The sequence below is a fragment of the Neolamprologus multifasciatus genome, chromosome 1 (genome assembly GCF_963576455.1).
Source record: "Neolamprologus multifasciatus chromosome 1, fNeoMul1.2, whole genome shotgun sequence".
In the NCBI taxonomy this organism is placed as follows: Eukaryota; Metazoa; Chordata; class Actinopteri; order Cichliformes; family Cichlidae; genus Neolamprologus; species Neolamprologus multifasciatus.
This window is the reverse complement of record NC_140439.1, coordinates 32,561,533-32,576,551: the sequence shown is the minus strand read 5'-3', so window position 1 is coordinate 32,576,551 and position 15,019 is coordinate 32,561,533. Positions and strand designations below refer to the sequence as shown.

Genomic DNA, 15,019 nt, shown 5'->3' with positions numbered 1-15,019 from the left:
CAAATTAGCATGTCTAATGGGAGAAAGCCATGAGTGACAAATGGAAGTCCTTTGGGAGACTTACTCTACATACCAAGCTTTTCATTCACATCGAAAGAATTTCTTTTCCTTTTTTTGGCTTTTGAAGATAACAAAAAAATTAAAAATGCTATTTACATGTTTCAACTGTTTCTGAGTTGAAGCACAGGTTGTGTTTTCTTGCGATCATCCCAGACCATGGTCTCCATTTGAGAACAAATGAAATAACTACAGAGACAAGCAGACACTGTGTGGCGCTTCTGTCTGGCTATACTCTTTATTACTCTCACCTAGCATATCTCCAGAGAACTGGTCTCTGGAGATTTCTTAGATAATGCAGCAAATATCATTAAATAATCTTTGATTTTATTTGGGTTTATGGCCTGAGTGTTATCTATAAAGGAACCCCATTTAGTGAAACACAAACTAATTCACTAAATTTTTCACAGTATTTGGAGGTCAAAGTGAGGTTTCTCTCTCTGACCTCACAGTGCACCTACAGGAAATTGTAAGCACGTGCTGACCTCTGGACTCCAAGAGCTTATAGTGAAGCTAACAGTAATGGAATAAGTTGAAGTGCAGTCAGAGTCGAACCACTCTTTGTCCAAGGGTGTGTCTTAGATCTGCTTGTTCTGGTTTAAAAGGTCTAACTCTGTACCAAATCTTTCTTTAAAGAAATTAAATATGTGTCCCTGAAGGGTGAGCATGCTGATACTGTTTTAATTTGGGTCTACAGTGTGTGCTTCTTCTGTAAAGATTAAGTGTTATTTGTAGGGTAGCTATGATTTGAAACATGATGCATTTTGAAGGATAATCCCACTTATTGAAATAATCCTACTTATTAAAATAATTATTTTCTTTAGTATTAAAACAACAGAAACTGACGGATTAAAAAAAAACCTTGTATAATAAATCCAAACATTCACTTTTTTCTGGCACCATCCTACAGATTAGTCACAGTCACTGACGTATGTGTAGTTTTAGCTCAGATAATTTATTTCTATCTTCGGTATGAGCCACATGCGTATTGAAAGTCATGACATATTCAAACCAAAGACCAAAAACAGGATAGATGAGGAGAGCGGAGAAGATATAAAATGAGAGAAGCTAATAGTCAGGAAAGTATATAATTACATTAAACTTGCATCCATCTTCAAGATCCCAGAATAAAATCTTAGGCTGCTTTTTCCCTTTTATGCTCAGATGTTTAATTTCCAGTTGTAAAATTTTCCAGTCAATTCATCATTATTATTCTTGAGCCATTAATTTTCTGCCACGTACAGTCGGTGATGTAATATGTCGTTGTCTCGTGCAAGTTGGACAGGAGCAATGAGCGACATGAGCGCTGTTTTGTTTTAATGGCTGATAAATGAGTGAGACACACACAATAAAATGACTGTTTGTACAAAGGGAAGCAGAAGACAAACCTCTGCACCGCTGTTATATAATTATGCAGCCGCATTTGAAGCATGTGGCTTTTCAGCATCTACTCTGAATTCAGGTGTTAACATGATTTTCAAAACGATCCTGCGTCATTATTTTCCGTCTTCCTTTTTCTTTAATATTGGCATTTAGAAACACAAAAACAAAACTCCACTTTTAGATGAAGGCTATTTTTATCGCTGAGACAGTAAATAACCAAACTGAATTAATACTTGTAAGTGCACAGTTTCCTCCATATCAGATGTAAAAGTGTGGTCAGTAAACCTGCATTAGTGCAGACTTGGAGGGGTTTTAAGCCACTTCAATTAAGTCTAGTTGGTTGGAAAGAGCTCTTAATGTGGCTGGGCCTCCATGCGAACCCACAAACTGAGTGAAAGCGTGTAAGGAGAGCTTGGCTCAGAAGGGCCAGCCAGGCAGACAGAAGTGCGGTTTGTATCTTAAATAGGCTACTGCTAATGTGAAGGACAGAAATAAACCCAGACCTGTACCATTATCTTGGTGCAAACACATCACATTACACAATGTCATAGCAGAGTGTAGTAAGAAACCTCTAATGTGTATTGAACAACTCATGTCGGACATTGTAGAAGATTTCACTGTGCCTGGTAGTCACTGGCAGGAAAACATTACGTCATGTAGTGTGATATAACATGACGCTGGTAGGTGATGTGGAAATCATCTGCAAATGCTCTTTAAATAACTGAAAGCTATTAGACTTTGTGGTTTAAAAAAAGCTGAACAGGCTGTTTGTTTTCTGCTAAACTCTTAAGGTTTTACTTTTCTTTGATTTTTAAATTCACTGATTAACAGCGAAGTGGTAAATGTATCATCTAAATAACAATAATAACAATCCTGTAGCAGCAGCAGAGCGATGTGGAGAGAAGAATAAACTCGTGCAGCAACTTGAAAAGGTTTCATAAACGAGGACCCGCAGATTATTAAACTCTTTATGAAAGATGTTATCTTCATGTCAGGCCTGTAGGAAGAGAAATGAAAAACTGCTCCTTGGTTTGTGATACGTGAACAAAGCAGATGAGAGCGGTGGAAATGAAGTAAAAGAATGAAAGACGGAGATGAACACGAGTAGATCAGACGAGGGGAAATGTGAACGATAAACAGATGGATATAAAGAAATCTGTGAAGGACATAAAATTGGAATTCAGTGTCTCTGTGAAGCAGATAATAACACAAGAGATCCGATTTGATGAGCGGTGTCAGGCCTTAAATCGGAGAATAAACTACACAAGATGAACATGCTGTTTTGTATTCATACAAGCTGTTTTTATTAGTGAAGTGATATGAATTGTAAATTATAATCTAAGCCTAAATAGAGGTATAACTAATAGTTTTACCAATGAGGTACACTCACTTCAACTCACAAACTAACAACCATGTTTTCAGCTGTTATCGTGGTATTGTTATTGAATCATAAGGCAAATATGTGAAATGCGGTTTTTGTGAGGGGCAGAAAACAATCCCATAGCTAGTTTGATGAAGCTTTTTAATTATGACCTTTATTAGTTAGGCTAGATTAGACTAGACTAGTATCGAGGTACCTTTATGTGCCATGTGAGTTGGAAGCAAATCATGTTTTTTCTCAACTCTAGCCAAGTAGTTTTAGCGCCTAATGTAACCAAATTAATTTAGAAAAAAATGCCATGCAGGTTGCTGTGTGTTTCCCGTGTGTTTGTACCTGGATCTGTCCTTACTTTGTGTGGATTCCAACATAAGGACCCTTTAGCATCACATTTAAACACACCGGTAAGCCAGACAGCAAAGTGCAAATGTGAATGAAAGATCAATACCAGCTGTGTTTATCTGAAGGACTGTAACTGATACAGATGCAGTACTGAGCCTCTAAGAAGCTTAAAATCAGTTCACCTTTAAGATATCATTATTTTTCTTCTTCTTCTTCTTCTTCTTCTTCTTTATATGCTTAGAAATATATCAAAAGAGGTCTGCTTCACATATTTACAAATGGTTAAACAAAGTGCAAAGAAAGAAAGCGCCTTATCTGTTCATTGGGTAGAATTTTTTGGGTGGGTGGGGGGACAGTATCCTGTGACTTTATGACTCACAGTGAAGTGTGAAAAAGTCCTGATAGTCTGTGAGCATGTGTGTCCTTAACTAGCCGTGCAGAACGAAGTGATGTCACCGTGTGAGAATCTGCCAGTTGGCGAGGTCAGATATCCTGTCCTGTAGTTCTGAGGCCATGGCTGCCCTCGCATGATTTCCCATGAGCCCTCTTGGGGAAACAAGCCGCCCTCCCATAGGGTTTATGCAAGTGTATCTGCAAACATTGGCACAGCTGAATGCGATGAAGAAGAATTATAAGAATTATAATTATTATTATTTTATTTTATTTTGTCTTTTAATGTTATTTATACTGAGAAAAATTTCCTCATCCACAGTTTAACTTTACTCATACAGACCCATGCAGACTCAGTCTTTTTCAGCATTGATATAGATGTGGATCAATTTAAGTGATACGACTGATTTATTCTAAATGTGTAAACTTTTTAACATATGTAACTAAATACACAAAAGATGGATACTTTGTACAGACATATCAGCACAGCAAACAGCCAAAACATTGTAATGGGTTTTGTTTTGCTTCCTGGCCTGTTCACACATTGTTGTGGGACCTCTGGGGGCGTCCTGTGGTGCCTGACAGTAGGATGTTTGTAGCAGATCCTTTGGTTCCTTCATTATTCTTGCTTTTTACACAACGTTAGGCACAATTAGTTTTGTATTTTGGACATTTGGAAGTCCGATCAGTTCCTTTACCATATTTCTCGAGCTACAACTAAAAAAAAAGCACAAAACATTTTAATGTATACTTTATTAATCCCCTGTAGGGAAATTACTCTCTGCATTTAACCCACTCACTCATTGAAGCAGTGTACAGCCACCAATCCAGCGCCTGGGGAGCAGTGTGTAGGGACCTGCTCAGGGGTACCTCAGGGTAGCCGTTCAGTGGCTTCAAACCCTTGACCTTCCAATCACGGGGTGACCACTTTACCTACTGAGCTATCCCTGCCCTATTTTGTGCAGTTCAGTGGGGTGCACTACTCTTTTGGGGGAGACAGCTGTACCCCGAACCCATTTGAAAGTTGCTTAAATATCTTTTATCCCATTTTAAAAGATAAAAATATCAGGTTTTCTTTCCGAGGTGCTTTTTTGTCACCTTTGGACGGAGCAGACTAGCTCTGCTTTAATCTTTATATTTAGCACACAGACATAGGAGCAGTTTTGTAAAGCAAGAAGCTGTCAAAATGTCCCTGCTGTTTTCTGCTGTGCCTCACAGGATCAATTTCAAAAATGTGATTTCCGATTGCAATTTGACCCACTTTTGCTGCTGCTCTGATAGCTTTGCTCTGTTCTGCCCTGCTGACCTTCACTCATCTGTCAACTTTATTTCTCTTCTTCCTTTCACTTCTCTTCTCTGCTGTCGTCTTCTCACCTCTCCTTCTGTCTGTCTGTTAGAGTAAAGATGCTGGCATCAGGACTCTCGTCATGTTGGATGAGCAGGGAGGTAAGTTGACAGGGAGAGATCACTTTTATCTGCTCTGCTCCTGATTCTCTCTTGCTGCAGTTTCACGGTGTACAATCGGAGAGCCGTCATCAGTACATCCAGTATAACACTTTAGATTCTCAGACCAAGTTTAAGGAAAAATAATGACATTTATGGTCATTTATGAAGGGGTTTTCACAGGTTCATATACGGAGACCCTTTGCAACTTTTACTTCTTCTAGATCAACCTTGGCTTCTTCTTGGCTTTCTCTTTCCATAATTTCAGGCTGAACTAAACATTGATTAAGTTTGGCTTTTAGGGATGCGACTTTTTAAAAATACAAACCAAAACAACAGAATCACTGTAAAACTGACTGCAGCACAACACTTTTTTATCAGTGGCAGAAGCCACAATTGTAAGAAAAAGTTACCTTTGATTAATGGAGTATACTGGAATGTGCTGCTGAGCTTGCATTCTGCTTTGCCTCCCTGTATTACACTTTCATGCCCTTTTCTCAGTCACATGTTTATGGATGCACCAATTCATCAGCTGAGCTTTGATGCAGGCTGATATTCCCCTCGTTGTTCACCATCCACTTCAGATATCATGAGATTAGTCGAAGGCAGTGGTTGATAACAACATAAACAGGTATCAGCTGTTAGTCAGTTTAACACTACACATTGATGTTAGCCCACATTTCACAATCATTGCAGCCCTACACCTACATGAATTAAAACTTGGATTCTTTCTTAGCTGTATGTTAAGTACATGTTTTACTTTGCTCTGTTAAACCAAGCTAACATGTTTGCGGTTCACCTGATTGTCAGGTCTAAATGTTCAGAGGTCAGTCAGTGACAGATAATGTGTCTTACCAAAGTCCTTTTTGGGAGATAAAAAACATCTACATCTATATGGCATACACACAAACACACACAAGCACTACTTTTCTCATATTTCTGCACATGATATCAAATTCTGCCCTGATCCATTTAAAAGGCCACTCCACTGATTTTGCAAGTCAGTGGATTTACTCTATGACTCAAAAAGAGCCTTTTCAGGTCTGTTTTTGTCTACGTGACTTGGGAGCAAGTCAAACAAATAATGATTTTCTGTGGAGATTCTTCATTTTAAGATTTTCAGTGAGCAAAACAGCTAAACGCACTTCACAACAAAGTCGAATTTAGAGGGAAAAAAGTATTTCTGTGTATTGTAGTATAGTATAGTATTTTTTATTTCTTAATACTTGGTACATAACTCTGGGTGGATTACCATTACTTTTGAAAACCACTTAGATTAATGGAAATCGTGGATGTTTACCCTCAAAGTAGGGATTATAAATCCCTTCACCGTTTGTCCGCAAACTACACACATGTACATCACTCTGAAGTATTAATTAACACATGCGGACTGTCAGAGCGTAGTAACTCCAGCTGTTTTCACACTCAAACATAACCTAGTTATAATTGTAACTGGAGATTTTATGCATGATTTAATACATGTTGTTGTGCCAGTTGTGCAGGCACCCAGTAACCATCATGTGTGGCTCAACTAGCTAGCTTAACTGGAAGCTCTAAGCACTAGCTTTGCAAAACCTGTTTAGAATGAAGAATACAGTAAATGAAACAGTCCACGTGACAATTTATTAAGATTCACTTAAAAAAGTGTAAACTGAGTAGAGCTGAAATTAAAGAGCTAAACGTTACAACAGCAAAACATTGTGTGTGTGGCTTTAGTTTTAAATGGACACAGTTAGCATGTTAGCTTGGCTGCATGAATGAAACACTTTGCTTATAGATAGAAACAAGACCTCTTACTGTTTAACATCAATGGTTATGTTAGTACTGAGTTTTTTCCACAATTTTTTTTTAAGTGTATGAACACTATCATCTTTGAAAAAGTCTCCATGTTTGCAGAGTCCTCACTATTTTTTAAAAAGTGTGCTAGAACTGTGGAAAGGTTTTTTGCACAAACTCTGTGATGCACACATTAGAGTGTGTGAAGAAAATGAAGTTCAGTGAAGGCTACTACCAGCACTACCAGTCAGAGGTCAGTGGTTTGAGTCCCACAGAAGTTAAAATTAATAACATACTGAAACTGACTGAATTTGTATGTTTTTCCAACCTTCATAATAATCTTTGAAGACTACTTTTCTGCCTTTAATAACCACAAAGTCTGGTGGTTCATGGATACATGTAGAGACACAAGGCAGGGTATGCGTAAAAGAGTTTTTAGCGATAGCTCATAAGTAAAAATACAGGCAGCCAGAAATGCTATAATAACAAACAAAGGAGGAAGAAAGAAAGGTCTCAGTAAATATATACAGTTAATATCGGGTAAATATATCTAAACATTTAGTCATTTGCTGAAAAAGTGTGAAAAAGTGCTTGCCCCCGTCCTGATTTTGTATTTCTTGTATGTGTCACACTCAAATATTACACAACAATAACACAAGTAAACAAAAAATGCAGTCTTCCAAGTCGTGAGGCAGCAAAACAGCCCGAGACCATCACACTACAACCCCCATGTTTGACAGTTGTTATGATGTTCCTTTTCTCAAATGCTGTGTTAGTTTCATGGCAGATGTAACGAGACTCAAACTTTCAAAATTTCAAACTTACAAATTTTGTCTTGTCAGTCCACAGAATATTTTCCCAAAAGACTCGGGGGATCATCAGTATTATTTTAAGGCAATTGTGAGACAAGCCTTTGTGGTCTCTCTTTCTTATTGTTGAATAATGAACTCTGACCTTAACTGAGACATGTGAAGCCTGCAGTTCTTTAACCTTGTTCTGGGTTCTTTTGTGATCTCCTGGATGAGTCAGCGATGTGGTCTTGGAGTAATTTTAGTAGGTCGGTCACTCCTGCGAAGGTTCACCACTGTTTTGAGTTTTCTCCATTTGTGCACAATGTGTCACACTGTGGTTCATTGGAGTGCCAAAGCCTTACATCCTTACATATGGCTTTGAACTGTTTACAGACTCATAGGTGTCAGTGACTTTGTTTCTCAGGTGTTTCTTTAGATTGTGGTATGATGTGCTGCTTTTTGATATCTCTTAGTCTGCTTCACTTTGTCAGACATCTTCTATTTCAGTGATTTCTTGGTTAAAGAGGTCTGCCAGTAATTAGGCCTAAGTGTGTTTAGTGAAAATGAACTCAGCTTTCCAAAAAATGTGGTTAATCATAGTTAATTCATGATTTAAGAAGAGGTGCAATTACTTTTTCACACATGACCAGGTACGTTTGGATAACTTATCTCCCTTAATTAATGAAATCATCATTTCATAAATATTAAATATCTAATATTAAAATTTGTTTGATGATCTGAAGCGTGACAAATATGCAAAAAATTAGGAAATCAGGAAGGGGGCAAACACTTTTTCACACCACTGTATATAAAAGGTGACATCGGTTTATGTTTTACTTTTATTTTTGCTAATATATTTATTTAGCTTTATATTAATTCTTCTGTGCTTTAATTTCGCTCCCATTTTAATTCATCTCCCTTTATATTTATGAATTATGAATTTATTTGTGAATATTATTTTTTAATGGTTTTACATTTACCATATTTATCTCATAGAAGACAAACATCAGATAAACATTTACAAAGCAAACTATAAAATACCATGTTCTGTCACATCTTACTATGTTATTCGTGGCACATTCAATTTTATTTATAGTGAAATCACATTTTGTTATTTATTTCTGGTCCTCCATATAGGAAATATGTCTGTATCTTAAGCAGGCAGTTCTATGCATGAGAGAGCAGCCTACAGTAATTGGCCTGTCAAAAGAACAGATAGCCTATTTTCTTCTTCTCTCTTTCCTCACATCTACTTTCCCCCTGAGTAACTCTTGCCACAGCACACAGCTCACTGCTGTAATAACAGGACAACAATCAATGCAGAGATTTAAATTACCTCTGCCTCTAAGCTAATGTCCTCTGTACCTGACCCTACATCTCTCTTGCTTGCACTGCCTTTCTCTTCTCTCTTTTCTGTCTATCCTTCTCTCTTGGTTACTGATGGTAATTTATTTGTGTCTCCTTCACACATAGATATAAGAATTACCTCCTATATTTCTGTTAAAGAACATCACTGGGCTGGTCATGCCTGTAGTAATTAGTACACTCTTGTTGAGGTGTAAACTGGGCGGTGACTAATCCCTCTTTGCACTTTACACGCACACTCATGCACAGGTCACACCGGAGGAGATTTGTCATTTCTTGCAGAGATGTCTCACCTGTGATGGAGGTCTTACTGCAGCTAATGAGCCCCTCCCTACTTGTCTGTTACATGCTGTGTGACCTAAATTCAACCAGACTCAAGGCTGATGGATTATACACAACTCTGATTGGATGAGTTTTTAATTGTGACATTTTTGCAAACAGCACTAAACTTTGTCGATCACGTCTTCAATCTGGGGTTGTCATTTAAAACAAAATGCCTTTGTGTTTATCCATGAACTTAATTTTAAGATCACAAAAATAATTTAGTTATTTTTAATTCATTAAAGAAGCTAAGTGTTCAAAAAATCAAGACTAAACCTTTTGGGAAGACAGACGATGGCCACTAATAGAGAAGATAAAGTCTACTAAACATTGAGTTAACAAACAAAGCTAAACATGTAACTTGGGAGTGTCACTGCTGCGTTCAGCAAGCAGCCTTTTCACAGGCTTGGATATGTGTCAAAAATTGCAATACATAAGCAAGAAAATCACTTACATAAGTCTAGACTTTGCAAAAGGTTTTATATATAAATAATGAAGTAGTTTTCTATTTAAATCAAGGTCAGTCTGTTTTATAAATGTGGCCCCTGCAGGCTGAACATGCATAACGATTTTGTCATGATTTATGTTCATAATAACTAGTTTATTAATAAAGAGTTGAAGTTTATCCTTTCCATTTTCTTAACTAATATTGGTTTCTGCTTAGCAATATGTCTGAGTCTCTCTGTCTGTCATTTTATTAGCAGGATTATTTAAAAGGTTAACGATTCATTTGCAAGGAAATTTTTCTAGAGGTGGAACTTGGGCTAACTTTGACGTGATTAACTCTTGGAATTGATCTGGATCAGAGGACACTTTGAAGAATTATTTTTAAGTAGACATTTTGCAGCTTTACAAAAATACTATCACACTGACGTAAGAAAAAGAGATTTTCTTGGTGTTCTCAGTTAAATATCATAAGACTAATCTGGATCTAGATATTCCTCCTTATCCAGGGATTCAGTTCATGAATGGGGTAGAGTGAATTCTAAGCCCTGGCTGAGGTATGCAGTGTCACACCGCTTTCATTTCTATCTACATCACGCAGTTACAGCCAGGCTTGAGACAGAAAAATCGATACATTGTTTCCCTTTTTCTTAATAATTCACTGGTGGGTTTTATTAAAATGTCCAGGCGCCATGACTGGATTATTCAATCAGTTTGAATGACCAGAGTAACTACTATAGATGGCATTACCTTCTCTTTCTGTGGCATTAATACTGAAGCCTGTTTAATGCTTTGCATGCAGCATTGTGTTGTTAAACCCTCCGATGTGCCTTTACACAGGCACAGTAATAGTTTAACTAACTAAGTAACTTTCATGATCTGAACTATCTTTATGGGAGATTTATTTATTCATTTCAACAATAGTCCGTCCATATTTGTACTTAATCTATCATATTTTGAGACCTTTTAAATATTTTTGGCTCTTTCTGCCTCTTCTGATCCTTTTTTCTTCTTTTCCTTCCTTTTGGATCTCAGGCTTCTCAGCCACCTAAGCCATGAATTTCTGTCTTTCACTCTCTTTGTCATCTATTTCTATTCTCACTGACATGCAGTAATATTTAAGCAGTTAAGGTGGCAGAATAAATGTCCTTGTGTACACTTGCAGAATTGGATGAAGCATACTACTACTGATTCTCAGCACCACTCAGATCAAATACTTACTGAGAAAAGATGATCCCATGGAGGTAGGGGAAAAAAGGCTATCACGAGAAATGCATGCAAATAAAAGTCACATGGAAAGCTCCAGATGAAGTTCATTTGATACTTTTAATGCTTTTTGCCCGCTTTGCCTTCTGCATCTAGCAAAAAACAGTCTGCCTCTTGCAATCTAGCGTAGAGCGCCAGCCCTCGATACAAACCAGTCAACTTTATTTCAACACTCTCATGCCTTTGTCCTCACCAGAACAACTTGATCGTGTGGAAGAGGGCATGAACAAGGTGAACGCAGACCTGAAGGAGGCCGAGAAAGATTTAAAAGATATAGGACAATGCTGTGGTCTGATATGCCCATGTATTAAAAAGTAGGTACCGGCCAGGAGTCGTGCGCTCTTGCCTGTCCAGTGCTGGTGATGGTGGTGGTGGTGGTGATGGTGATGTCTGATGTCTCTCTTGTCACAGTCAATGTCTTTTTTTGTCTTCTCTCCTTTGTCCCCCTTCTCTACTCCCATCCCCTTCCTTCCACCCTGCAATTTCTTCCTCTCTTCTCTTCTCATGTGCTTACGTTCTTTTGCTGGGATAAATGACAATGTGTTGGTAATCAGAACAACTGGAGCGCATCGAGGAGGGGATGGACCAAATCAATAAGGACATGAAGGATGCAGAAAAGAATTTGAACAATCTAGGACAGTTCTGTGGTCTATGTTCATGTCCCTGTAACAAGTAGGTGCTGCCTATGTCGCCTGACTGCATGTGTTTCAGTGCCTGCCTACCTGCCTCTTTATCCATCTACCTGCTTCTGGTGTGTAGAGCATGGTGAACTGTGGTGTGAGCAGTCAGGCCTACAGCCACAACAGCACGCTCTCTGAACAGGCACCAGCATTGCATGCACGAGTGTGAGACAGATTATTTCAATTAAGACTCTGCAGGGAGAGAATGTGTGCATGCATGAACAACATACGGACGCCACTGTATTTTCTGTCCAGCCTCAGCAGCTGTCAAAAGCCCTTCATTCCACATTGGATGAGAGATTCTCTTCCAGCAGGGAGCAGCATCTGCAAGGATCTCGGCCACAGAAACACTCCAAACCCTACCCAAACTCCCACCCTAACGTCCTGCAGCATGATGCATCATGCTGTGTAAAAGTCCAACCAAGAAACAAATCAGTTAGTCGTCTCCTTACATAAAGATATATAATTGGTTATGCCTCAGTGCATTCAAATGAATCCAAGCTTTTTCCTATTTTTTTTTCTTTTTTTATAACAATAGGACTCTATGAAGAAAAAAAGTAACTTTGTTTTACTGGTTGTTATTGTTATCAAGTAAAAAAAATAAGCTTATCCTGGATTACACAGTTACTTGATAGTCACAGCCAGGCAGTCTGATGGGTCCTCCAGTTCAGAGACATACTTTAAAGTTTTATATTTCACATTTAGCCTTTTGGAAATGTGTTTATTTGCCTTTTTGCAGACAATGGTGAAAATCTGCATTTTTAAATCCATGTCAGTTCAAGATCCTACAATATTAGAGAGCAACACCCAGTGATCCAGGAATTTGTTTGGGGGAAATTATGAATTTGATGGCAGTAGGGAGGACTCTATGCTTCTGTAGAGTGTGACTAAAGGTGTTATTGTATCACTTATAAACACATATATATGTTTAAGGAAGTGAAAGCTGGGACAATATATAACCTTACCTCTGATTATAGATTGTATCCTACCTCTCTTCCCTCAACATTGCCCTACACATTACAGTCTCATGCATGAGTTAGGCAAACTTGTTTTCTTTTTTCTGACCACTGTTTCAGTATTAAAGTTCTTAAATCTGTATATTTACTTTTTAAAGTTAAGTTGGATTGCTAATGTCAGTTTTGCCAAACTCCTGTGTGATCTGTTCTCTACCCTTTTAGCAGCCAAACTATGGCCGCTGAGTCATGTCTGAGCATACTACACGCTGGGACAAATACATTTGCTGGATATGGTTATACTATTTCAGAGCTATAGAAAATACAAGTGGCTTACAAACCAAAAGTATATATAAGTAAATTGTATTTTTATTTTCATTTGGTTTACACCCAAAGTGTTTCTCCGACATTTGCCTGGGAGTGAATAAAGTGAAGTCTTAATGATTAACAATATGCACATTATATGTACAAAGGTACAAACCATGAATATGGGGAGTTGGGTAAAACTTGCTCTTTTGTTTTTGAGGAAAGGATTACGCAGAACCAAACAAATTATTTTTGTGTTATATCTGATTTTATTCCTGTATTACTTAACTGGTATTTTTTTTTTTAGTATTTTTGTTTGCCTTTAGTGTGTAAAGCAACAATTTTTAGATCTAATCTGGAAATGACATTACATTTGAATAACAGATAATTGTTGTCCAACACAGTGACATTGACATTAGCACTATCCTTTACTTCAACACATTAGTCATTATGTATGAGTAAAGTCTGTTTTTCCCATTTGGAGAATATTTAATATTTGGGTGTATTTAAAATCCGTCTTTATTCTGCTTCCAGAAGATTTGGTTTTTGGGTTCAGAGCTTGTCTATTCTATGGCTCTTTGGTCCTCCCTTTTGTAAACCAGTAGTTATGTAATCCTGTGGTTACGTCATATGTTTCATTTGATTGAGACTGTTTGTATGGCAACCCTGGGTCAAATAGCATGAGAAAAAGAATTCTAGCATGTCTAGAATACCTGGTGGGTGAATTTGTGTTGCCTCAAATGGGCTGTAATTGGCTGAAAACCAAACAAAATATTTTTTTTTAAGTTACCTAAGTATTGTTTATAGCTTTTTCCTAAGTGGAAATCTTCACCTACCAGATATCCCAAGCATTATAAAACAAATGTTAAGAATTACATTTGCTTATTTGACTGTATGCAGTGAATCCTCCTACTGATCTATCCATCCAGATGAAATGAAGGGCTGGTTTTAGCAATGCAAAATGATTACATTGTATGTTTATGGATTTTTTTTTAAATTAATATGCTTTTTTAAAAAAAAAAAAAATCACATTGGATCTAACGGCTTTCTTTTAGAGCATGTATCGGATCCTTTGCCTTTTTTACATTTCCCCTTTTTCATGTCAAATATCATGTTTCTGCCTTGCATGTCTCCTCACTGCATGTTTACATCTCTGTGTTTGTGTGTCTTCTGTCTGGAGACTGCTTGTTGTGTTCAGTGTTTGTGCTTTTCTGTATGTGCTTGTGGGAGAAGTTTTGTTTTTAAACTTTTAATTCCTTTCTTGCATAAGCCACATTGAAGCTTACTGTGTTGGATTCAATTGATCTGCATGTTAGATCAATTATTTGCTAACAGACTGCAAATGCATGTATGTAACCTTATCATACGTGGCTGGCATGTTGCTTTTAGGTAGCTAATTGTCTTAAAACCATCTGCAGTGTCTTCTAAACATATATTCATATATATATGTTTTGATAGTAAATAGCAAGAAATAAATCCACATGGGTAAAGCTGCTTACTCACATTCACACTCACTGGCTGCCTTACATGTTTACTCAGATACACAAACCAGCCCACAAATACACACATACACAACCATTCAGTCATTAACAAACATGCATATACATGCACACACATAAACATACACATACAGAATAAAAAGCTACACTGACTCTGACTGAACTGTATGTGTGGTAGGATTAAGGGCGGGGGCCAGGCCTGGGGAGGGAACCAGGATGGAGTGGTGAACAGCCAGCCGGGGGCACGAGTGGTGGACGAACGCGAACAGATGGCCATCAGTGGGGGCTTCATCCGCAGGTAACCATTCATGTGTGTAGGTGTTGGTTTGTGTGCGCCCCAAGCTTGCTTGTTTGTGTCTGACTCTGTGCATAAATGCTCAGGTTTGGTTGTTGTGCAAAATGAGATATGTGGTAGTGTTTATGTATGTAATTATATAACGACTGGAAGCATATCCTGGAGCCGACTGTTCATGTGACTCTTAAAGTAACTGTTTTCTTTCCTTATGCACAATGTGACTGGTAATCTCTCAACTGAGTTTCACCTCAGGAACAGATCAAATTGTATATCAGTTTAATGTTTAAAGATGTAAATACTGACGAACTGTGGAGACATTTCAGTCTGCAG

General features: G+C 37.8%; 1 protein-coding gene across 2 annotated transcripts in view; it reads left to right on the top strand.

Moving 5' to 3' along the window:
- The window catches only part of LOC146526098 (synaptosomal-associated protein 25-B), a 37,797-nt gene that overhangs the window by 21,133 nt on the left and 1,645 nt on the right, over positions 1-15,019 (top strand). The window contains exons 4-6 of one of the 2 annotated variants that reach the window (XM_085153648.1): positions 4,948-4,996; positions 11,511-11,628; positions 14,573-14,692. In XM_085153648.1, the coding sequence (XP_085009774.1) occupies positions 4,948-4,996; positions 11,511-11,628; positions 14,573-14,692 (287 nt within the window). Of the gene's footprint in view, positions 1-4,947; positions 4,997-11,152; positions 11,271-11,510; positions 11,629-14,572; positions 14,693-15,019 lie in introns of both variants that reach the window. The other variant, XM_085153724.1, reaches the window with a different exon arrangement.